Source organism: Haplochromis burtoni, unplaced genomic scaffold (genome assembly GCF_018398535.1).
Source record: "Haplochromis burtoni strain Fernald_Lab_line unplaced genomic scaffold, NCSU_Asbu1 Contig_181, whole genome shotgun sequence".
NCBI lineage: Eukaryota > Metazoa > Chordata > Actinopteri > Cichliformes > Cichlidae > Haplochromis > Haplochromis burtoni.
In genome coordinates, this window is record NW_024582542.1 from 547358 (window position 1) to 573004 (window position 25647).

Consider the following 25647-nt stretch of genomic DNA (forward strand, 5'->3'; position numbering starts at 1 on the left):
AGCAACGCATTTTTCTTGGACAGTACATCCTTGTAAGGTGCGGTGAAGGAACATAAGGCTCAACTGTGGAACCAATCCTCACATCAGGATGTGGATTTGGTCCACCATTACTAAAAATCGCTTTCATAAGGGACGTTTTGAAAAGCTGAAGTGGGAAAAAACACTGGTGTATTTAACAGTATCGACTCCCACTCTGAGGTGAAGGTCGAGATATCGTGCTTGACGGATTGTCGTTAATGTAACTGATGTTTTAAGAAGGGATCTGTTTACAATCTCTGTTTTTTAATGTACATATGGGCGATTACTACATAAAATGAGTGTTTATAACTGATCCCTGAGGTTGACTAAATTCATCAGGACTAATCTCTGGGAAAGCCTAAAATTTGCATGGAAATACTTCAAGGATAATCCATTTATTACGTACACGGCCCGTGGCTCTGTGAAGACGTCTGTGTGGATGTGCATCATCAGGTCGCCTCCTGCTGTGTACTCCATAACAAAACACACGTGCTCTGGTGTCTGGAAGCACGCAAACAGGTTGATCAGGAAGGGATGGTGCGACATGTTGACGATCTCAAAGATGCGCTTCTCGCACATCAGACTAGGGGAGGAAGGAGAGAAGGAAAGAGTGGAAGAAGAGGCAAGAGGAGGAGAGAAAAAAAAAGATTAGAGGGCCATTTAAACATAATTAGATAGTGTTTATTTTAGCCTATGAGAAAACCCACACTCAGCCCACAGATGAACTGTAATCACAGTGATTCAAGACACAAATTAAATCCTGTGAGTAAATCTACTACTGGAGCGCTTAATCTCTGGGCTAAAAACAACAACCACACATCACACAAGCACAGGGCTGAGGAATAAACATCAGCACACACCTATCCACCTCATCCCGAGCAACGATATCTCCTTTTTTCAGGGCTTTGATGGCATACATCGTGCCGGTCTTCTTGTACTCGGACAATAACACCTGTAGACACATAGACACACTCTGATTAACTCTAACACATATAAAGCATTGTTTAAAAAAATCTTCTTTTATTAGAGCTTTTAAAACTTCTCAGTGGATCCACGTGTGATATGGTTTCTTTTTTCCCCTGCAGTCACCAATACTTAAAATGTGGCCTTCATGTGCACCTAACAGCATAAGGAAAACAAGCTTTCTTTTTTACAAACTGTCTTTTATTTTTGTTTGCCTGATTGTAGTTGTGACAGTCACATTGTGAGAATCCACAAACAGAGAAGCTGTTAATCTGGGACTTTTTTGCTGTTGTGACCTTCAGTATATTTGAGGGAATAATAAGAAAAAGACTCTTGCTCTTTGTGTTGTTATTAATTGGTTTGGTTGTTCCAGTTTTTTTTTTTTCTGGATTAGAAAGAAATCGTACCTTCCCAAAGTGTCCACGACCCAAAACAGCAATGAGCCTGAAGTCCTGGAGGGACAGCGGACCTTTCTTCTGCTTGCTGGAGAAACCAACAGGCACGGTGAGGAAGAACATTTAAACTAGACACCAAAAAGTAACAACTGCTGATATTACATGACACACATATAAGGACTGTGTACGTGTGGATAATGCAAGCTGAATAATACATTAATACATACATGTAATAATGGGGAGCAGTTGCAACAGGAGGAAAAGCGCAGGATTTATCAAAAACATCAATGATTCTGTTTTATTTTTTATGATTTTTGACAGCTAATAACGCAGCAGCTGCTCTCCTGAAAACGCCCAGCTGGGAGCGCTTGAGAGTGCTTGAAAGGCTTTGGAGGTGAGTGTTTGGTTGCTATGATACAGAAAGTACACAGACGTAATCTGCTGCAGGTACCTGACTCTCTGTCTGACTGCTGCTTTTACTCACACACGCACAGGAAACCAAATATTCCTCGTAGTATTATTTTAATGTTAATACGCACACTTGCACGTGTGCACACTTGGACAGCAGCACTTAAAACTTGTGACAGAGGTTTGCTGTAGCGTTTCTCCCACTTCCACTGTGCTTAGACAGCTGGGTAAAAAGTGACAGTGGTGCATGCAGCAGGTTACATTTGTAACTCTCTTAAAACCAGAAAAAAGACAGATGTGTAGCGATGAGCACAGAAAAAATGCTCAGCCTGTCGCCATGCTGATGTCGCTTTGAGGACATCAGGGAAAAAAACAGAACACATGTAGTGGGTTTCCTCCATCCATAAGCTTCAGGCCTTTATGCTTGGAGGGTTGTAGGGAGGCTGAGGCGAACACCAGCAGATGGTAGGTAAGAGTCAGGGTCATTCATTCACACTTGCATTCAAATATTGAGCAATTCATAATTAACCTGTACATAAAAAGGCCTGTATGGTCTAAAGGCTCAAGCCCAGAAACATTCTGGCTTGGACGTGAGATTTAACCAGAAAGTCAAAGATGCAGCTGCTCATCCGGCTCGTGATCTTTCACAATTCACAAGTAATTGTGATGTAGAAAGTCAGTTAGAAAATTTAGGTGTCGTTGGTTGGGTGTTTTAGACAAAGTAATCAGAATTCAAATCCACTGAAAGACCAAAACAGCTCAAACGACCTCTGTACGTTTCCTAACCGGAGGAGGCCCTGTGATAAACGCAGGATACGCTGGAGAGATTGTCTCTTGGCTGGCCTGGGAGGCTGGGGGGAGAGAGGTCTGGGCTTCTCTGCCCTCACAACCGAGCCCCGGATAAACGGCATAAAACAGATGATGGCTGGTTTTATTTCCACCTGTGCTTTTCCTACTGCCACATTTCAAAATGTTTTTTTGTCTGATAAACTTCATCCTCATTATTATATATCATCATTTATCATTAAAATCCAAACAAATCCATTTTAGAAAACAAAGAAGTAAAAGTGTTTCGGTGAGTGTGCGTGCGTGTACCTGCTAACTGAATGGGTTCGGACAGGGGACTCAGGGGCGAGGCCTCGGGGGGAGAGGGGATCGATGACTAGATGTTGGTCCTATCGGAGGACATGCGAGGGAAGAGACAAAAAAGGAACAGACGTGCAGAGACAGAGATTATAAAACGACATGAAATGGAAGACAGGAGACGCAGTCTGGAGCTGATGGTTACTGACCCTGCGCTGGATTTTAAATCTTTAAACCCCGCAAATACCAGGTCGACCACAGTCCTTTACATCCAGGTGTGGCTGTGCTGCTAACAGGAAGGACACCGTAACAGAGCAGAGAGTGGGTCGATTTTACGTCTCTGTTCACATCAGAAGGAGAGCTGACGTAAAGCAGCAATATTTGCAGTATTTACTCATACCGTAAACTCTTCCTCTTTCAGTCATTTTATTGTAAATCAGACTCATATGTCACATGACCATTATTTAAATGTTAAATGCCTAAAATTATATTAACTTAATAACTAAATCTCCTGTCATTAAAATGATTTGCAGGCTTATGTGACTTTATAATGATGGAGCCAAGTCTAACATAATTATTTTTTCTTTCACAATCAGTGTTCAAAAAAGGAGTGTTTGCGCTCCTGCAAGCTACCTGGGAGTTAGACAAGGTTAAGGCACTATAACACATCCCAAGCCCTGAAAAGTACAGTGTGCTTACAATGTAAGATGGGGAAATATTTGATTTTATTTATTTGTAATTTTTTCTCTGATACTTGCCTCCTTTCATCGAAACTTACCCAGAATGTATACATTTTTAAAAATTACTTAAACTGCATTACTTAAAACTACTTGTATTTGATGCTGTTACGCCTTTCTTTCCCTGCCAATTCGAACTTTTAGTTTCTTTTTTAGTTAGGAAAGCCCCGTCCCTCATCACACACCTCCCCTAACTCCCGGGTTTCCTCTCGCTCCATCGGTCTCACTGGAGTGTTAATGTCCATGTCTCTCTTGTAATCGCCTCTTATTGGAGAGTCGCTGTCCAGACTCAACTTTTCCACTGAGATCTCCCTGAAAGACCAACAAATACACACACACACACACACAAATAGACCAACGTGTAACACAGACAAACAGACAGAACAACACAGAAGGGTAGTTAGACACGGGGCTGGGAAGGCACCGTTTGCTTTATTCTTTGTCTGGAAACAAAAGGAAAAAAGGTTCAAGGAAAGCTGCTACGTTTGATAGCAAAGTCTGACTGACGGTTATCAAACGTCACTGCCGATGAAAGACCGAAGCGTGTGCACCTGCGTGTACATATCTCAATGCGTCTCACCCAGAGTTGAGTGTGAGGCTTTGTGCGTTGGGACTGTAGGTTCCTGAGTTGTTGACGGTGGGGATGGCGTTTCGAAGCAGCCTCACCCACGTTCCGATATCCACGTTCATCTGACGAGCCCGGAGGAACGCCTTGCCTGAAAAATGCACAAACACACACGTCTAGTCAGAGTCAGAAATTAATCAAACATAACATTCAGCCACTAAAACTATTTTTTTTCTGTTCATGAATGCTGATATTTAGCATCTTAATAAAAAATGTTAAAATTAAAAATGGAAATTTCATAGATGAGAACAGAAATAATATTTCAGCATTAAAAACATAATTTTAATTTAAGAGTTTTCACATACTGGCAGATTAACAATTACAGAATCATAAAAAAATATTTTTTATAAGACACGTTTATATTTTTATAAGACAAAAAAACGCCTTCACAGAGTTTGGCTCAAGTTTTTATATTCTGTTTGCTTTCCTATAGAAATGAAGGTAAAAAAATAATAGTCACCACTAGAGGGTGCTGTGGTCTAAATAAAAAAAACAGGGAACTGATGGCATAAGCAGTTGTATGTTTTACTGCAGGTAGTGTCCATCTTCCTGTTTTTTAAAGTTTTACTGTTTCTCCATATAAAACTGCCGTCAGGCTGCTGAGTAGAAAATGGAAGAGAAATAGAAAATGTGTAATGTTTCTTCGCTGCTCTGTCTGCTCCACACCTTGTTGCTTAGAAAAGACTTTCTTCTGCCTCCGCAGGCGCGGGACTCTCTCAATAACCGGGTTAAAGAAGGTCACCTGGAAAACACACAAAACAAAACATGAAAAGAAACGACCAAAAAAAACCCACCCATATTTTATTTTTACGCTCAGAAACAGCCTTTCAAGTGTGACGTATCAAAGCAACGCTTTCCAGCACAGGTGCATGTGGCAGCTCACGGGTGGGCGCGCACATCTGAGTGTGTGTTTGAGTACGAGTGATTCGCCATTCATTTCGCTGTTTCTTTTTTGCAGGTGTGTGGTATGTGTGTACCTCAGCCAGCAGCAGGCCCTGAGGCTCCAGCTCCAGCTGAACTCTGTGCTTCTGGTTGTCCAGGAACTCCTCCAGCTTCAGGTACTTAAGAGCGCACAGCGAGCGGTAGTCCTTCCAGTAAACTGCGATCTCCATCTCCCTCGACTGAAGCGCAGGCACCCAGCGGTATCAACAGAGAGAAAAGCTGCCTTAAATAAACTCTTTGGTGCCTGCGTGCAAGTTTGTGGGAAGGAGATTGGATACTGACCCTTTCAAGCTCCACAGTGAACGTCTGGTCCCAGGCCTGCTCTCCCACAGTCTTCCAAGCAGTCTGACCCACCACTGTGTTATCCAGCTTCAGCACCGCACTCACCTCAGCTAAACACACACGCAAACCAATGATTTCCTTCATTAATGAATCGAAAAAAGGAACAAAATAATTTTAAAAAATTAATGCCGACCAATAAGTTCCTTTGAGATATGGAAAAAAGGACTAAGACCTTACAAAAAGCTGTTTGCAAACTGCCTTTAACCTCCTAGGACCTGGCGTCCACATATGTGGACATCATATTTTGGGTTATTTAGACCAAAATACTCAATTTTGCTCTACATGGGCCTGATATCCACTTACGAGGACATTTTACGGCAACTGTTCTATCAAAATTTTAAACAAATATCCTCATATGTGAATCTCATTTTTCTTAAAAACAAAAATAAGGTAAAAAAGAAAAAATCTGGTAATTCTTTGTTTTTACTTTCATCGGGTCCCAATATGCCCAAATATCAAAGAGAAATTAAAATGCATGTTGTGGAGGAGTTCAGGTCTTAGGAGGTTAAAGCATCTGTCATGACCTGACAAATAATATCCAACCTGATGAGCCTAAAGGGACCCACGACAAAGTTGAGGGGAAAAAAAGCCAATACAGCCAACAAAGAAGACATAAAAAGCTGAAATGAAAACCTTAAATGCACCACGTGCACACTCATACAGTCACTCACAGGAGAGCTCCTCTGTCTTGCTTGGCGTCTTCCCGCTGACGGAGCCACTGCGTCCGTAGAGCCCCTTGCTGCCCCTCATGAAGGACCGCGTGTCTCCGGGGCTGTAGCAGGGCAGCATGAGAGGTGTCCCTTTATTGCGCCCTGGGACCACCTCTAGTAACCCAACACAGCCCAGCAGCTGCACTTGTAATGTACCTGAAGACAGAGGAAAACAATGTAGGCACAACCTGAATGCATTCCTCGCTTCTGTACCTTCTTCTTCATATTGTAGGCTTCTCCTGAGCCTGTATGACATACCAGTGAGAGGCGATGGCTTGCTGAGGGTAGTATACTGGTTTTGAAGGTAGGGGGCGCCGTGGCGGGAGCTGAAGGCAGGTGAGGAGGCCAAGACCAGCTCCTCTTTGATGATGCTGGCCTTTGGATGGTCCTCTGGCAGCTCTGCCAGGCGTTGGTCAAGAGAATCTCTCAGCAGGTCCAAACGCTGGGAAGCCTCGCTCAGACGAGACTGTGCCTGCAGAGCATCGAAACAGACGATATCTACCTTGTAAACTCTCAGACAGACATAAAAAAACAAGAAGTCCTATGCTACTTCTCAGTGCACACATATCACAGTAGCACACCTTAATTTAATCACATTTTTTGTGACCTGCTGCTTTTAAGTGCATGCAGAAAGACAATGTTAGGCTTGAGCGAGTTTTTATGTTCATTTATAGAGTAAGTAAAGGCGTGCGAGTGAGGATTCAAACGGCAGAACTCTCACGGCATGTGGTGAGAAAACAAGTGGTTCATTGTCACTGTGGGGGTAAAATGCAGCACGTTACGCGGCAGCTGCTGTTGTGAGGCTCTCTCTCAAATATTTTTATGAACAGATTGCAGAGTTCAGCAGCTGAAACTATTCTGCGAGGGATCTGACATCACGGGACACTCCTGCTCTGAGTTTCCTCGACGTATAACGAGAAACCCAGACAACTCAAGATGCCATAATGTTGGTGAACAAACAAACAAACAAAAAAACTGTTGATAAGAGATCAAATTTTTGTGAAGGATCTAAGGCAAAGCCAAAGATAGCTGAAGTCTCAGAAGTAAGAGATAGCGGAAAACAAAAGGAGCAGATCTGAAGAAGATCTACAGGTGTGTGTCAGAATGATGTCATCGGTACAGCTGCCGTCTCACACGTGTCTGTGTGCGCTTTGAAGTGTGTGAAAGCGAAACATCAGCAGGATCCGCTCTAACCTCAGACAGAGCTTTCTTGTCCTGAACTTTGCTGGCCCCCAGGAGCCTGAGGACGTTTTTGGCCCCCTCAGCAACAGCATGCTCCACCCTGTAGTGATGTCTCAGCTCTTCGATACGCAGCTCCATCCCGCACACGTCTTGGTTACCTGCGTGAAGGAAAGGAGCAAACAACATTACTGCACAGCAGACACGATGGCAATCTCCTACGCAGTCTCTGTGCTGCGCGCGTGGCAGCTACGTTAAGGCTTTCCTGTTTTGCCAATGGTGTGTTACAGGGAACTCCCCTGGGCATACTAAGTTAGGTTAATGCCTTAATGCCTGTCATGCATTACACAAGAGGCGAACAAAGAAAACATTAGCGAGGCCTAGAGGGAGGTAAGCAGCCTCTGACTGTTCCCCAGCAAGCAGTGCTTAGCATAATTCCAGCCTCTCCTTCCAAATAGCCCCATATCCCTGCTCTAAAAGCAAACAGAGCAACCAAACAAAATAAGTCTCTCACCTATTTACATTTTTAAAACAGCTAGCAAGACTAAAGCAAAAACACTGCTCTAAATGTGTAGCTTCATCTCTGCTTTTCTCAGAAATATAGTACCTCATAAATGTACATTAGTGGGAAACAGAAAGTCTTATAATGAGATGCAGTGCTTTCAACTCAAAATCTAAAAACATACTCAAGCTCCCTCACTTAAAAGACCAGATATGAGAATCAGCATAAGAGCAGCACCCTACAGCACAAATTAGAGCAAAGTGCTTAGCTTAATGGCACCAATACAGCCTTCAAATGATGGGCAACAAACTGAGAGCACTCAGATATGGGAAGAGCCGGAAGGAGGTGTGTGAGCGTGATAAGGAAAAGGACAATTGGACAAATGGCATTCAAAGATGATGCATTTGACTTTCAAACACCAGATTGGTTTAGAAGAAGGACAGAAGACCAGGATGGATGGTTTTTACAATTCTGAGCTGCTCAAATAACTGCAGGAGACAGAAGAGAAAGCAAGGACAGGAGGGAGGTAGGGGTGGAGAACGAAGTGGGTGCTTTTATCTCCTAATAAGGTGTTCTGCCTGGAGCCCAGACCTCTGCTAGATGACCCCTCCACCGGGTGTGGTGCCTGGAGACTGTCTGTGTACACCATACACACAGCCCTGTGATATTGTGTGTGTGTGTGTGTGTGTGTGTGTTTGTGTGTGTGTGTGTGTGTGTGTGGTGTGTGTGTGTGGTGTGTGTGTGTGTTTTATAAGAAGAGAGACAGAATCAGAGCCTGAGAATATAGAGCCGTGGTTGCTGTTAGAGACAATCAAATAGAGAAGAAATACAAAGGGGGGGGGGTGTGGTGGTTGATCAATTTAGTCTGATAAACACGAACATTAGCTCAGGCTGAAATTGTAGTTTAAGAAAAAGCCAAATCATTTTAAACTCTGCTGGAGAACCATTAGCTGCTGCTAGTATAACACACCCCTTTGTGCTCAGTATCAGAGCATGAAAATCCAATTAGAGATGCACAGACTGTTGGATTCTGGGTCAATACCAACACAGATGTTTACAATAACACTTTACGATCACAGCCAATGGAGACAGTGTACTGTTTTTTCACATTTTGCCTGCTTTGTTGTTAATTATTCCTCCTTTTATTCCAGTGAAGACAAGAAACTAACATTTTAGAAAGATTTAACTGGTGTAAAACTGATATGACAACAGATTTCAGCCACTGATATTTAAATGCTATTTTGTCAGCCAACACACATACACTCACCTACTGCTTCCACAAACCATTACACCACCACCACCAGCCTTAACCAATGATTCAAGGAAAGATGGATCCATGCTTTCATGTTGCTTACATCAAATTCTGACCCTACCAAGTAAATGTACAGCAAAAATTGAATCATGAGACCAAGCAATGATTTCTCATGTGCTGCTGTCCAGTTTTAGTGAGTAGCCTGAACTGTAGCCTCAGTTTCCTGTTCTTAGCTGACAGGAGTGGCACCCAGTGTAGTCTTCTGCTGCTGTAGCCCATCTGGGTTCAAGGTTAGCATTCAGAAATGCTCTTCTGCATACCTTGGTTGTTTCTGTTATTTTACTACTAGCTCAAAGCAATCTGAATATTCCTCTAAACAGGACATTTTCACCCAGAGAACTGCTGCTTGTCAGAACATTCTCTGTAAACCCAGCTTTCTTCTCCCATTCAGATGCTCAGTTTGAGCTTCAGCAGCTCATTTTGACCACAACTTGATGTCTAAATGCATTAATCTGCTGCCATGTTACTGGCTCATTAGATGAGCTAAACGAATGTACCTAATGAAGTGGACTATGAGTGTACGTATTTGTAAACGATGTTCGTATATGCTGATACTTTTATGTTGCCAAAGCTGTGGCTTGGCTGCATTGCTTTTCATCCTTTTAATTTTCACTTTTAAAACAATTTCAGAGGGCTAACATTTTAAATACGCTGCTGCTTACTGTGGTCATTAGCCTCTATATGACTATTTATATCACGTCGGAGCAGTGGAAAGAACTCCAGATCATTAAAAACCCTTTAGGTTTTCCACATGGAGGACACAGATGGATAAAGTATGCCCTTAAAAGGCCCTTAAACAATCCTTCCAAATGGACATCATCTTCATTCCCTTAAAAGACACCCTGTCTTTTAACAGCCATCGGCGCTCGTCTGACAAGAGCAGAAAGGAATAGATAGCCCCAAAGGGAATATACCGTCTTTAAATCTGTTTTTTACTTCCACCCCCTCCCATCGCTCTCCCTCTGCTCTCCTGGTACATTTTACCAGACTATTCACCTCCCGTGACCGGCATCAGTCGGCCTGTTTTCCCGGCAGAGGGGTCTTAATGGTCTACAGCACTCAGTGCCCTATAGCGGCATGTTCACCTGCCCTGGCACTGATCGCCCTGCCACAACACATAATATGAATGTCCAACAGTAAAGGGAGAAAGCACACAGTTAAAAAAAAAAAATGTTTGTTTGACTGTATCTACAACTGCACTTTGGTATGTGTGTTTATATCCATGCAACTGCTGCACACCTGATGTGTCTCGTTAACATGAAAATAAAGAGACTTTTAATCTGCCCACCACATTTTTTGTAGGCTTTTTTGTGTGCGTCTTTGTGTGAATCGAATTGATTGTGCTAATATACCAGGTGGGCTATTTCACAGGCTTTTCTGTCCCTTATTTGGCCACCACACCGATATAAACAGACACACACACGCACGCACGCACAGCTTTCAGCGCGTCAACTCCAACTATCCTCTTCATCTTCTTCTCCCAGGCAGAGAGATGAAAACAGAGTCGGCTCTTCATTGATCTGTTTATGCTCTCTCATGTCTGCTGTCTGGAGCTGCTGCTCAGGACAAAACGTATTACACGCAGAGAAGAAGAAAAAAGAGACTGCAAATGCCACAAAGGGATAGTGAGATTGAACACACCTGACTAAAAGCACCTTGTCACTGCCAGCTGACCACAAGATTTAATATGCGATCGTTTAGTTCACAGATTATGTAAGTACGGGCCAACTTAACACTCTTTCTGGCTTTATATGCAATAGAGCAGGTTGGATTTAATTTCTGTATCCACACTGATTTACTGCCAACAGACCAATTTACTGTGATTTGGATCAGCAATGGGTGCACTGATGCTTTATGGCCCTGACTGTGTAATTGTAACCTCTGATGGCTCTCTACTTTATAGACATATAAAAAATGCACTAAAATGTACCTCGGGAAATGAAAAGACCATGGTCAAAAAGCACAGGTACTACAAAAGAAGAGCAATCAATGTGGTTAAATTTGTCTATATCCCTTTAAACTCACCCTGTGTGTCGTCATTATGCTCCGTGGCCTGAACAGCTTTTCGAATTTGCATGCGGATGATGTCGATCTTGGTCTTACTGTCCTGAAGCATCTGCTGTGCCGTCTGCAGCATCTTCTTATCCTGGGGAACCAAACAGTAAGCAAGCCACATCACAAGACAGAAAAAGTAGACAATTATAACTGTCATTAAGACTATGCACCAGTTAGTGAACATCACAACAAGGTTTTCCTGCATTTACTTGCCATCAGATTAAACATTATAAATCAATAAATCTAAAGCTAAAGATATAAAATCTTTAAAAAAAAAGAAACTAGGATGTATATGAGACAAAATATAAAAAAAATATTATAAAATCCTGATTATGAAATTATAAGATCTCACCATATATATAAAATACAAGGTTAAAGGAATGATGTTTGTCACTTTACAAAAACAAAAGCAAATAAATAACTAATTCTACTGACGAATCAACAGGGTGCCATATCCCTGCAGCAGTAAGACAAGTGGAGATGGAACAGAAAGGCTAAAAGACAACGAAACAAAGGCAATGTATATAGTAATAAAGGTAATCAGGTATTTATGAGTCAGCAGATGGCAAGGTTACTAACATGAAAGTGCGCACACAGTCTGCCACTTGGGAGGGGGGGAATCTTTGTCTTGGACATTTTAACCCTTGCAGTCAGTGCTGTACACTTTCTCCTGTTCAGCTGTGCTTGACAGTGTGTGCATGTGTGTGTGTGTGTGTGCATGTGTGTGTGTATAGGCTGTTCCATACCTTGGTGGATCCATTGGAGTAAACAGGGATCATATTTTCAACTCCCTGTTTGACTTTGAGCTCAATGTTGAGCTGTCTCTCCAGGGCTGCGATGCGTTCCTTGTGGGCTGACGTACGACTCTCAGCCCCCGGAGACTGAGGACACTCATCTGTGGCAACAAGTAAAGGTTGGAAAGTATAAAATAAGGAACAAGATGAGGGTTCACATGGTGTGCTCTAAAGTGAAAATACCCTTTAGGGAATTATAAGAGTCCTCCAATAACATTGCACTGTATTTCTGTGTGGAGAGTACAGGAAACTGATCCAGTGACTTAAGATCAGAGATCAACCACAGCCATAAGGGAAGAAACAAGCTGTAGCAAACAATGTCAAGCAAGATGATATAATATAAATAATAATATAAAAATTTCTATGCAGGCGCTGTGGAGAGCATCCTCACACAGAACATCACATCCTGGTATGGAAACAGCTGTGTCGAGGATAAAAAAGCTATTCAGAGAGTGATCCGTGTGGCAGAACGCTGCTGCAGGACTGCTCTCCCTTCCCTACAGGACATTTACGTCAGGAGATGCTGGACTAGAGCAACTGAGATTTTGAAGGACCCGTCCCATCACAGCAACGAACTGTTCCAGCTTCTGAAATCAGGCAGAAGGTTCCGCACCATCCGAACAAGAACAGAGAGGCTCAAGGGGAGTTTTTATCAGGTCATTCATGTGTTGAATACTCATTCACTGTATATATAAAGTTCTGCCTGTCTCTTCTTTTCTTTGCACAGTCGAGGAGCGTATCAGGTCACAGTTCACTGCGTGTTATACCTGTATAACCAAACACGTGACAAATAACGAATCTTGAATCTTGAATAAGCAAAAGCAAATTTTCTAATAAGTTGTAAAGTAGGAGGAAAAGAAATACTACATGACTGCAGATGCTGAGGACTGAGCTCATACTAAAAATGGCTTCCCTTGTTCATGTTATACAAAGTTAGATCATTATGTTTTGAGTCTGTGCTCCACCACATTTTACATCAAGCAATCAGGATGTGATTGAAGTGTACGCTGAGCTTTAATTTAGGGGTTTAAGACACATTTAGCATGAACTGTTTAGGAATTACAGCACTTTAAATACACAGACTTCTATTCCAAGAGGCTCAAAGGAAATTGGACAAACTAACATTTTAAATATAAGGATTTTAAAAAATCCTTTGCAGTTTATGACTGTCTATAATCCACATCATGAAATGCTGTGTTTGCTCTCTTGAGATGCACACACAGCATTTATTGCAGCCACCCTCAGTTGCTGCTTGTCTGTGGGTCTGTCTGCAGTCAGTTTTGTATTTCAAATCAAATCACTTGATTTGATTAATAACTGAAAAGCAAGCGCTGTTTGGCTGAGATTGCTTGATCAGTTTTGTAGCATGTACCAAGTCAAGTGCTTTTGACTTGGTTAGTTTGTTTGTGTTTTTTTTAAACCATGGAAATAATTCTGTCATCACCCACTTTAACTGTCTTCTGTGGTCTTCCAGGCCATTTTTGGTGTTCCTGAGCTGACCAGTACATTCTTTCTATGTAAGAATGAATGACACTGCAGATATGGTCACTTCCAAAGTTTTTGCTGTCTCTGATTGGTTTATTTTGTTTCTTCAGTCTAACGATTGCTTCCCTTACTTGCAAATACCTCTTTCTGGGCCTCATTCTGAGATTTCCAATGAACTTGTTAGTTAATTACTTTTGGTCCTCTGAAACTGTGTATAAAAATGGCTGTAATTCCTCAAAGATTTAACGCTTGAATTAAAGCTGAAAGTTTGCATTTAAACCACACCTTGATTGCATGATTAAAAATCTACTGTAGTGGTCCTAGCTGCACAAGACTGACACAGCTTTTGGATATGAAAAGTAAAGTTAACGAGTATATGTTCTCAATTGCTGCTGTCAATTCTCATTAAATAAAACTTGTTGTCTGTTCTCTAAACGATGTTCCCCATCAGAGCCAAAAAGGCTGATAAAGCAGGCTGTGTGTTAGGGTGGACGAGCGTTTTGATTAACAAGTCACTACAGTCCAAACATGTAGTATCTCTGCCACAAACACACTTGTACTTAGTATGCTGGTCATTACACCAGCTTATGCACTGAATTAATTACTGAAGATTAATGACTAAAGATAACGGAGCGACAGTTTCTAGCATACACACCTCGATTCTCTTCTCCTCCCTTCACCACAATATGAGCGTCCAGTTCCTGCAGCTGAGCATGCAGGTTCTCCAACTTGCGGTTTGAAGAGCGCAGCTGACTGTCCACCTGAATACATAAAACCATTGCTGTTATGGAAACCATATTATCTACATAAAATCGTCAGTGTACACGCCCACCAGTGAATAACATGCCGGACAACGTGTGGACCACTAACAAGACATGCAAGAAAACAATGACAAGCAAGAGAAGATGTCAATCTTTGAACCAATTCAAAGACATTAAATGAAGCTTTCCTTTATTTTCCCTATAATAAACATGCTGCGCAGTGCTCTAAACACTGTGATTCAGACTGTTTTTTTCTACTCTTGGCTGTGTATGACATCAAAAAGAGGGGATATCCCTAATATGGTCATCTCAGGCAGAACACTCAAAACTTGTTTACAAAGGGCACTCAGTGAAGTGAAAGTGGACTTAATGGCTTGTTTCAGACAGAGAATGAAGTAAGGTGCTAATCCAAGGCCCAGGATGGGATAAATAAAGATTATTTTAATTTCTAAGTGAGCTAAAGCTGCTGTAAAAAGAATCGATCCACTTAAGCTCTCAGTAATTTTCTTGAAACAACATCTGAGCCTGAAAGTCATCAAAGAATTTATTATTTTGTTATGTTGACCTTCAGCATTAATCTTTGTTTTTTTTAAGTAGTTAGTTCACACACAATGCCATTACACCCACAGGCTCTGCAGGAAACAAAAGAAAAGCCATAAATAGTTCTCCATTAATGCTGATGGGCAATTTGCTGACAAGTGAAAACTATTAACCTGAAGGTGACATATTTCTGTGCTCGCTCAGTAATAAAACAGGTGTAATTGCATGAGAGTGAGCTACAGTTCTTTCCCTTTGAATAGTCATGACTTTTTTATGGCTTTACACAAACACAGCCTGAAACTTTAAGAATCTTCCATCTATAAAACTGCTCCAGTATAATGATAGCACAACGGTTTGATGCATACTCTGTGAGCAGCAGTGTCTAGGCAATCCTTTTTAATATTAAAGTAGCTGATGTACGTTTCAAAAAGGTGCCGTTGTGACAGATTTAGCATCAGAGGAAAAATGCAGGTTACAAAATAAATGACAAAGTATTCATTCATGCTCCTTGAAAAAAAATCTCCTGAAAACAAATCCACAAGTAGTAAAGGTACGCCATGTGAGTAGAGTGACCTGTCTGTGGTTTATTTGATCCCTATACCCACATAGTAGACAGGTCTGGCCCTGATCTGGTGTCAAGCCAGCACTGATGGCTGACTTCTGGCATGGTAAGTGGTATGTCATCCAGATATGGGCCAGGCCTGGCGTAGGTGGCACTGTGTATGTATGGCATGCTACATCTTGCCCGATTGTGGTTGATTGGTTTATGTGGCCCAGGCTCATAGAAAACAGGTCTGGCCTGGATCTGGCATCAAGCTGGCACTTCTGACTGACTGGTATCATGGCAGGGAGTAACCATGATGTGGGCCAGGTCTGGCAATGAGGCACTATTTATTTTCTCATTTTAGTTAGGAGACCTAAAATGCCATGTTGCAATACTATACAGCTATGGTAGCCAACTTTCCAAATACAGGTTTCACAGGTTTGTGAGTGTACACTTTATCCAAAACCTAGTGAGGGTTTACTCATGTTTACCACCGGGTGGCTGTAGCTCAGGAGGTAGAGCAGGTCTCCTACTGATCTGAAAGTACTGAAAGTTTAGTGGTTCGATCCCTAGGTCTGCATGTCAAGAGGGTAAATGTGTATGAATGTAGTTAGGAAGCACTCAGTGTAGAGAAAGTGTGTGATTGGGTGAATGTGGCATGTTGTATAGAGCACTTTGAGTAATCTGGGAGAGTAGAAAAGCGCTATATAAGAATCAGTCCATTCACCATCTGAGCAGAGTTTTCGTCATGTGACTTTTGCACTTTTATGTTCCGGCACATGTTGTTATTACATGGCTTGATTAAAGTGGACATTAGGCTGACATCTGTGGCCAGAGCTGAAACTGTTCTGGGCCAGCAGTGTGTCTGCAACTGGCCCATGGCTGCACACAACTTACACCTGGCCCACATACCGCAAAGAATGGCGGCCCTTTGGTGGCCCAGATCAGGTTTTCCAGAGGTAATCCACACATGGGCCAGCACAGGACCACCAGTGTGTCTGCAACTGGCCTTGTGCTGGCCCATGTGTGGGCCACCTCTGGCAAACCTGATCTGGGCCACCAAAGGGCCGCCATTCTTTGCGGTATGTGGGCCATGTGTAGCCACATTGTGTGGGCCACATCCGGGCCATACCAATTTTGCTATGTGGGTATAAGCTGGGATAGGCTGCAACTCACCCACCACCCTAAAGTGAATAAGTAGAAGCTGAATAAATGGAGGGACGGAACTCATTGTCAAGTTCAAGACACCAATTTGAGCTTTGTGACATGGGGTATTATCCTGCAGGAAGCACCCAGTAAGAGATGCATACAATGTTGACATAAAATGATGGACATGGTCAGGATCAATACTCTGGCTTTGGCATTTATGTTCTCAGGAGGGTCAAGAAAATATCCCCACACCATTACGTCACCACCACCCTTCTGCTTTCATGTTGTTTACGCCACATTTTGACCCCACCATCCAAATAATGCAGCTGAAATCAAGACTCATGAAACCCAGCAACATTTTTCCAATTATCTACTGTCCAGTTTTGCAACTTTATATTTAATGTTCTTAGCTGACAGGAGTGGTCTTCTACTGGAATATGCCATGTGCATCAAGGTTTGACTTATTTTATGTTCCATGATGCTCTTCTGCATACCATGGTTGTAATGAGTGTTTATTTAAGTTCCTGTTGCCTTCCTGTCAGCTCAAAGGAGTGTAGTCATTCCCCTAAACAGGACATTTTCACCCAGAGAAATGCTATAGTGATATTTTCTCTTTTTTTCTGTGATTGTGTGGGAAAATCCCAGTAGACAGCATTTTCTGTACTTTTTCTTACTCAGACCAGCCACGTTCAAAAATCACCATTTTTCCACTCCTTGCTCAGTTTGAACTTTAGCAAGTCATCGTGATCACGTCTACATGGCTACATGAATTAAGGTGCTGCCACGTGATATGCTGATTATATATTTGCATTAAAAAGCAGTTGAACAAGTATAACTGATAAAGTGGGCAGTGAGTCGTGCCGCAGGCAAAGTCTGACACTCTGGGAAGTGACCTGTTTTCTGCAGTTGTTTAGAAATTCCTGTTTACATGTGTCATGAGCATGAGCACACAGCAGGAGATAGTCCACTTCAAATGTGTTTTCACTGGAAATGTTCAGGCTGTTTAGGCGAGTGTGCTGTCTACAATGCAGTAACACCAGTGTTCAGTGCTTTGCATATGTAAAAACAGCATATGTGCCTGTGTGAAGGATTGAGGACACTTCACAGTGTGGAGATAGGTGCCCAGAAATCTCCACACTTTGGAAAGTCCCAGTCTACTGAAAAAACAAACAAACAGCATAGCAACTTAGCATGCTAACAAATCTGTTCAGCTCCGGTAAACTCATGTACTCCTGATTCACCGGCCTCATTTCCAAAACACTGTAATTGAACCAGTTTCCTGTTATTACTGTGGTAAAACTGAGTAACTAAATAGGGCTGCTCTGATAACCTTATTTTTTCCTACCTTGCCAAGCTATAGAGGTTTTGCCTGTCTTATTAACAAAAAAAAATCACTGCAAAGTCTTTAATGTCATTTATTTCATCAGTTCCCATTAATAAGCATGATACCTGGAGCTTTTTGGATTTAAATAAAACCCTACCTGCTGTGCATTCCTCTTGTCAGTCGTCGCTCTGCGCAAGTTCTCGGCTCCCTCCTTGATCTTCAGCTCCTTGCGAATTTCCCTACGGATCCTTTCCCGCTGCTCATCCAGAAGCTGCTGAACACTGGAGTCCGAGAAGTCCGAGTTTTGGTCCAGACCAAGCTGCTCCAGAACCGACAGCCCGCCTGGGTCACTCTGGACAAGAGGAGAGACGGAGCGGGAAAAAACGAGGAGATGATTAGACGAAATCAACAATCAAATCACTCTGCCTTAGCCTGGTTAGATGGGGTGTTGAGAGTGAGAAAGACAGAAGAGGAAGAGATGGTGAGCAAGATAAGGCAGTAATGGGGGGAAAGAGAGCAAGACATGATAGTGATTGGCCTGAGGGATTGGTGGGGGTAGAGAGGAAAAGGGCAAACAAGAAAGCTACAAAAGGAAGCAGGAGGATGGGAAAAAGATGCAGGAGGAGCGTCGAGGAATGGCAAAAGTCTTCTTCAGTTGCTGTTTGCAATACTTTCAAACAAACTCTGCAACGTTTAACCTGTTTACAAGCAGCGCTTTGAAACTACTGATGTTCAGGAATACCATTAGAGATGCTATTTTCAGGAAATTTGTCTGCCAAATGAAACTCAGACTATACACAAGGATCAAAGTGAATTACAGATCTGTCCCATGACCCAGACTGGCCATTGTATTCATTCAGAGCTTTCTCACGAGCCAGTCCCTCTCTTCTGTGCGAGAAATCCAACGATTGTCTGAAAGTACATGAAAAACAACAGCACAACAACATATAGGTACTAGAACGTGAAGGGACTCCACTCACACCACAACTTTTTCTTCTGTACTAGGAGGCTATTTACATATTGTCTGGTCTCGAGCAGAGCTACAGCTTACTATAAAATAAGTCATCAGGAACCCGGCAGCAGAGAAAGACTCCGGGTTACTCGAAATCACAGTCACTCAGCCACTATTACAGGAACTCACAAATCAAACAAACAAGCCAACACTTCACCTCAGAGCTGTCCTCATCCTCCTCGTCACCATGCCAACACATAATTCCCTCGGATTTTGACGTCCCAAATAATCTACAGAGGAGCAAAAACCTTGCGGTACGCTTCTGAGCTCCGCCAAACTGTTAATGCCACACAGAGTGCGACAAGGGCTAAGGGGAGAAAAACGATAAAAAGAGATAAAGAGAAGGAGAGTTAAGTGAGGGAGGAGGGGGAACGCCTCCAAAAGAGGATATCCGTCCCAACACCAAGCTGCTCAGGCCTTTCCTGTTTCCTCTGCGATTTTGCTGCTGTCAGTGGCGAGTGAGACACAGAAGAGGGTCGCGGCTCAGCACATAAAGAATGCATTCTCCCTGTTAAAGCTTTAGTCAATTATTATTGTATCTGTGACACAAAGCCATTAAGTTCACTGCTTAATCTGATCTGGCTAGAAGTGAGTTTGTGACAGCTATGTTTTTTTTAAACACTCTTAATTTGATGGTTGATATGATCTTAAGGGCGGAAACAGGGGGAAGGATGCGTTTTCTAAGTATGGGATCAGAGCCAGAGAGTAAGGTTTGGACGCATTACTGCTGCCTGCTTGACCTCCCATTTCCTTTGGGCTCGACATCTACAAACCCCAGTGGTGATTCCCCATCGCTTATAGAAAGCCTTCTTAAAATATGATAACATCGCTATAGAAGCCACAGTGGGTGGACTCCAACATTATTAGAACTATGGCTGACTCATAATCAGCCTTATTTAGAAGAAATTGATGCATTGTCCTGTAGGTCTGACCACATGACAAGCAAAATGTCTATTACGCTGAAACTCTAATAAATAGAACCAGTTAGTAAATGATTTTATGACCGCATTAGGAAGGAGAAAGGGATTTTCCTTTGGTTATTGGCAAAAACTTCCAAAGGGCAGGAAAAACCTTGATGATCCTTTAAACTATAAGACACAGAGTGAGTAGTCTGTGTCATGTTGTACAATATCAGTTTTGAGATACAGGATTATCTGACAAATAGCTGTGATTTGTAGCCCGGTGGTCTCAGAAGAAACAAAAACATGCCGAGTTTTGATCGTCTCCCCGTGCTGTTGTTGAGTTTTGAGGCTTGGCCACAGTGCTGTGAGTCCTGTTATTCTATGACTCGTTTCCTGCTGCATGATGATCGGCTGATAGCTTACCCACTACAACCACATTTAAGAGAATGTAATTATGAAAATTACAACCTTGAAACAGACGATTTTTGGTATACAAAACACGCCATTACTCATCAGTGGATGTGTGTCAGTATAATTCAGATTATATACACTCATCATGGGAATGAATGTCATGGTAATTTGGGGATTTTAATGATTTCTTTGAACTGCTCTTTTTTTCCAGGGTGGAATGATTGTACAGCATACATCTTTAATGACACTGACAACTAAGAAAAGAATTGGGTGCACAGGTTTGAAATGTAAGTCCAAGAAACTCAGTAAAGATCTAAGGAGGAGAATTGTAGATTTACACAAGTTGAGAAAGTAACTTGGAGCCCTTTCTAAACAATTGCAGATTCCAAGATCATCAGTTCAAACAAGTGTATGTAAGTTATTCAGAGGTGTCACCACTTTGCCAAGACCCGGAAGAAGCCACGATCTGCAAGGATGTTCAGGAACCACTCGGGTTTGCCCAAAGCCCAAGCCTGCCATGAACTGGAAACTGCTGCAACACCAACGTTACTGTGCACAGTGAAATCAGTTTTCCATCACCATGGACTGAGAGGGTGTTTTGTGGTCAAGGATGCAACAAGAATTGAGCTATTTTGCCAAAATGACAAGAGCTATATTTGAAATAGAGGTGACACTTTCAAACCTAATAGCACTGTCCCAACCATCAAGCATGGTTGTGGTAGCATCATGCTCAGAGGCCGCTTTGCTGCCAGCGGTTCTAGGGGCACATCACACAAAGTGAATGGGATAAGAATGGAGAAGAACTTCACCTCAAATCAACATCTAGATAGTTGAAACTTGGACATAGCTGGGTGTCCCAACACCACAATGGTCCCAAACACATCAAAACTGGTTTTGAATGGATAAAGCAGGCTAACATTAAGCGCCTGGAACGGCGTTCCCAAAGCTGTTGAAACCAACAGGGTGGAGGTTGGATGAGTTTGAATGAACTCTACTGATTCTGCCTGGAAAAGTGGTCAAATATTCAGCCAGAATTATGCCACAAACAAATGAGATTGGTCATGGTACTACTTGCTAAGGGTCATTTAACCAAACATAAGTGAAGGTACACTAATGTATTTGAGCCTGAATGTATAGTTTTGACCCTGTGTGGATTAGAGAAAATGCAAGATAAATTCAAACTTGTGCACCCAATACTTATTTTTTAGTTAAGTTATTAAAGATCTATGCTGTACAATCATTCCGCACCTGAAAAAGAACAGTTCAAAGAAAAGCACAAAATTATCATGACATTCATATTTAAACCTGTGATCAAAACTGCATAAGACCAAGGAGTAGAACTGCCTTTCACTTCTTAGTTGGAGCAATCCAAACTAAGTGGACATATTACTCTTTAAAACTTAAAATCTTTCCTGTTTAATAAATCATTTGCATCTAGCTTATAACAGAGTGAGTGAAAAACAGGATGCAAGAACACAGAAAGGCAAGAGTATGCTATTAGCATGCTGACATCACTTTGCCACAGCAAAAATGAATGCAGCTCATTAGGTGCCCTTCTGTAAGCAGTCACTGATAGCAATCACAACAACCAAAGTCATGAGGTCAGCAGTGACGGGCCTTTAATGATGACTAACGATGAAGTGTTTTAACTGGATTCTATGATTTCTATTTAGGGAAGCGTGTAAAAATGTTTTTTTTTTGTCATATTGGGAGAACCTGAGTGCAGACGGGACTAATTATCTGTGATTTTGCAATTTGTCTGTGTGTCCACATAAAGTTGACTCATCTCTGTCTAAATTTAATATAATTGCTTCCTTTAATTGGAAAAGAGGGACTTTGACTGCATTTGTCAGTAAGCTTTAGTCTGTTATGATTCATTTTTTATAAAAATAAGTTAAAACTGAAGAAAAATACACTGTTACGATATTCTGTGCTGGCATTTCATTGCTTGACATGAACTGTGGATTATTAAAATGTACAGCAATGTCATTTTCTTCTTTGTCATGCCTGAGGACCACATGAAACATTACCAAGGGCTAATAAAGACTAGCAGGCCATACTATGATAATCCCGAGTGTTTGTGAAGTGGTTGGATAAATCTATACAATCTAAAAAATAACTGCATAACACCTCAAGCACAATAAAAGTTAAAGCAGTCACATCTGTGAGTTCTATGCGATATCATTAAAAACAGCAAGTAAAAAGGCTGTAAACCAAAATAAAGACATTTATAACTTTACCACTAATCACGCAGCGCTGCTCTTAATATCACCAAAGACCATCTTTGAAAGGAAGTGTTGACTTTTTAAAGCAGAGACTCTTGTCTTTATGAGCAAATATGAGCCTTCTGGGTGGCGGCTGTTATTCTAAGGCTGTGACCCCTCTTAATCCAGAGTGACTGATGAAGACGAGGAGAAAGCTCATTGATGCCAAGACGTCACTTTAACACGACACAATCCTCCACGTCTACATTTGCGTCTCCACCTCGTTGTATACATATATGCACGTAATCCACACCTGCAGCTGTAAAAACAAACACACAAACAAAAAAACAGACTAAACGTTTGCTTTATTTCCAGCAGATGATCTGCTGTTGCTAAAAAAAGGCTGAAGTGTTTGAGTAATCGTGCATTGCTGTGTTTGTGCTGTTCCTCACTATCAAGTGATTATCAGTGAGATGGTGAAGTGATTGTGTAACTGAGCCAGAGGGAGGCTGTTTAAGTTCTCCTACTTTGCATATACTCTCCTGTTATCCCCAATTTTGGGCAGAGATGCCAATAAAATGGAGTCATGTTACAAATAAAGCTTGATTCACTGCGCTGCTTTTGATGTGTACCTCCTTAAAAATGCGGCTACATAACAAGGCAGCAGAGACAAGCGTTGGACTGCAAGACATCTGGTGGCTGCTTTGGTTTTCTTGAACAAGTTTCTGATCCGAGCAGAGATTGTTCAGTGACGAAGAGAATTTTAAGAGATTAGAACGACCACTATCTTCTCATTTTCAGTAACACAAAACTAGGAGAGCAGCGACCTTTAGTTTCCTCTCACTGTGCGCTTAGTTTTAAGGCACACTGTTTAAATACAATTGTCATTATGTTAAAGTAGAAGCTCTAAAGCTCAAATTTCCTCCTTTTGATGTAAACTGTATCTGGTCTATAAGTTTGGTTGTAGTTTCTCCAAAGGTTACATTAGACTGTATCTTAGCTCAATGCTTTTGTGACGCGCTGAATTCTTTAATGTTGTGTAACTATGGCCATACTTTTTCTGTCTTTTCTTTCACATTAAAGGGACTCATAGCAATAACTATTTTTTGGACTGTATATTGTCACAAAAACTGCAATAAATCCTATTGTTTTGCCATCTTAAGATAATTTGCACTGCCAATATGAAATTAAATCAAAAAAATTTATTTATGGTATTATGTTATCTTCATTTCACTTGGGTCTCTATTTCTGTGTGTGTTTAAGAAGGTGATGTTTGGATGGTAGCGTCCACAGGAGTTGTTTTGGACCTGCTTCGCAGCACCAGACTCTGCAAAGGAAGTTAACGGAGAGAAGCGACTAGGCTGGGGCGATGTGATGTTGTCAGTAAAAACTTTTTTGAACCGTTTTGAGGCGAACGACTGACTTTTGTCCATACCAGGGAGGAGAGAGAGTTGCAATACTAACAGAAAATAAATGTATGGATGACTTTTTACCGGTTTTACTCTGAAATTGGTTCTTATTTTTAAGAAATAAATATTCAGTCTTAAAACAATCAACCCTCAGACCAGCAGGCTTCAGGATGTGCCACTTGTTACCTTCCAGCACAACATCTGCTAAAGACATGTCAGCAGCATTCAGATGTCTGAATAATGCGATCTGACACACATATGTAGGCAGCACAAAGAGGAAGCACCAAGTGAGTCATAATGGTCACGGTGAAAGAAAGCCGATACAGTCCAAAAAACAACGTCACTTTCCATCTGTTGACCCCTGTGTAGCAGTGCAAAGACGGCGACAGCTAAGGGACATGAATGACTCACCTCGTGCAGCTTGTTAGTGAACTAGCCCAGGGAGGAACATACAGCTGCAGTGTCCAGGGAAGCAATGACGGGCTAATTCAATAGATAACGGCACCAAGCGAGGTTAATTCAATCAGACTGTGTGAGCAGCACAGAGGAGCCTAGGGCTGGACGGAGATGGACAAGGCAGGATCGGGGTAGAGTGCAGGGTTTTTTTTTGGTGTGTGCATGTACTCCACTGTGAGTACAATAGCTGGAGTTTTCCAACTGAGTGATAACGACCACTCAGTTCAGAGATAGTGTCCACACAGAGGAAAGACATGGCTCTGAGAGTCTTTCTATTCTATTCTTATGCAGACTTTAGGTGTCTGTTAATATTCTGGACAAATGGTAACCCTGCAACATGGAAATTTTGACGCTTCAAAGAAGTCTTCGCTGTGTTAAGTTGTCATGAGGATGAGCCTTGCCCATTTTCTCCAACACGCATATTTTCTCCAGTGTGATACAATGGCTGGAGTTTTCCAAGTGAGCGATAATGACCAGTCAGTTCAGAGAGAGTGTCCACACAGAGGTCAGGGAAAGGCGGTGCCAGGCAAAAATAGGAGGACAGATATTCACTTTGAGTGCACAGACACAGACACTCAAAACAAGCAAAAAAAAACCAAACCCCACCACGTCAGGTTCCAGTGAAACATGACCACATGTCTCCTGGGGAGCAAGGCCACACAGCTCAGCCCAGTTCAGGCTGACAACGTGATGTTATTGTAGAGGGTGGGATTGGTGTACTCTCGTGGTCATAGCGCACCCTTTTCAGAGTGGCCTGGCAAACATGATGAGAAGTGAGAATGCCATTTTTAAAAAAGAAAAAAATGACTGGACGCCTGTTCTGTCGTGATAGAGGAAGGACAGATGGGCTAATAATAGAGGAGGAAGAAGAGAGAAGAGGAAGAAGAACGATACGCTTCAGGAAGCATTTCATAAAGAAATAAAAAATATATATAAGTATGAGATAGCACCAGTGGTTCAGTCTCTACACTCAACAAGGAAACGCATAACTATTTTAATCAACAGATGATGACTATCTATAAGGGCCAAAAGAGCAGCATTTCACGAGTCATGTATGTTAACTTATTACTCTTAGCTTTGTTAAAGGGAAAACCCACGTGGCAACCTTTAGGACTGAAAACTGAACCCTGTGTAGTTCCTCTAATGCCACACGAGGCTGACTCCTGCTGAAGTGCCCAACTTTACTTTACTTTACAGTTTATTTATTCCTCTCCCCCCCCCCCCCCCTCCTTTTGTGACAACTGCGAAGGAAGAGAACCAGCCCTTTAAACGGTCTCAAAGCTCACAGTCATGTATTATTAGTGCCTTGGCTACTTATACTGACAGGCGGGTGCCCACTGGTGGCTGTAGCTGTCTGCTTGGACTCACCTCCACTGATATGACAA

The 25647-nt window shown here is 42.0% G+C and overlaps 1 protein-coding gene across 3 annotated transcripts in view; it reads right to left on the reverse strand.

Moving 5' to 3' along the window:
• The window catches only part of pkn1a (protein kinase N1a), a 64052-nt gene that overhangs the window by 5663 nt on the left and 32742 nt on the right, over positions 1-25647 (reverse strand). For 2 of the 3 annotated variants that reach the window (XM_005934462.3, XM_005934463.3), the window contains exons 2-17: positions 18026-18220; positions 14206-14311; positions 12018-12166; positions 11242-11362; positions 7418-7563; positions 6482-6695; positions 6185-6379; positions 5454-5563; positions 5207-5350; positions 4896-4971; positions 4185-4320; positions 3790-3916; positions 2880-2959; positions 1389-1464; positions 879-970; positions 425-601 (exon numbers count right to left, since the gene is read on the reverse strand). In XM_005934462.3, coding sequence (XP_005934524.1) covers positions 425-601; positions 879-970; positions 1389-1464; positions 2880-2959; positions 3790-3916; positions 4185-4320; positions 4896-4971; positions 5207-5350; positions 5454-5563; positions 6185-6379; positions 6482-6695; positions 7418-7563; positions 11242-11362; positions 12018-12166; positions 14206-14311; positions 18026-18220 — 2144 coding nt within the window. Of the gene's footprint in view, positions 1-424; positions 602-878; positions 971-1388; positions 1465-2879; positions 2960-3789; positions 3917-4184; positions 4321-4895; positions 4972-5206; positions 5351-5453; positions 5564-6184; positions 6380-6481; positions 6696-7417; positions 7564-11241; positions 11363-12017; positions 12167-14205; positions 14312-18025; positions 18221-19037; positions 25437-25647 lie in introns of those variants that run through there. The other variant, XM_005934461.3, reaches the window with a different exon arrangement.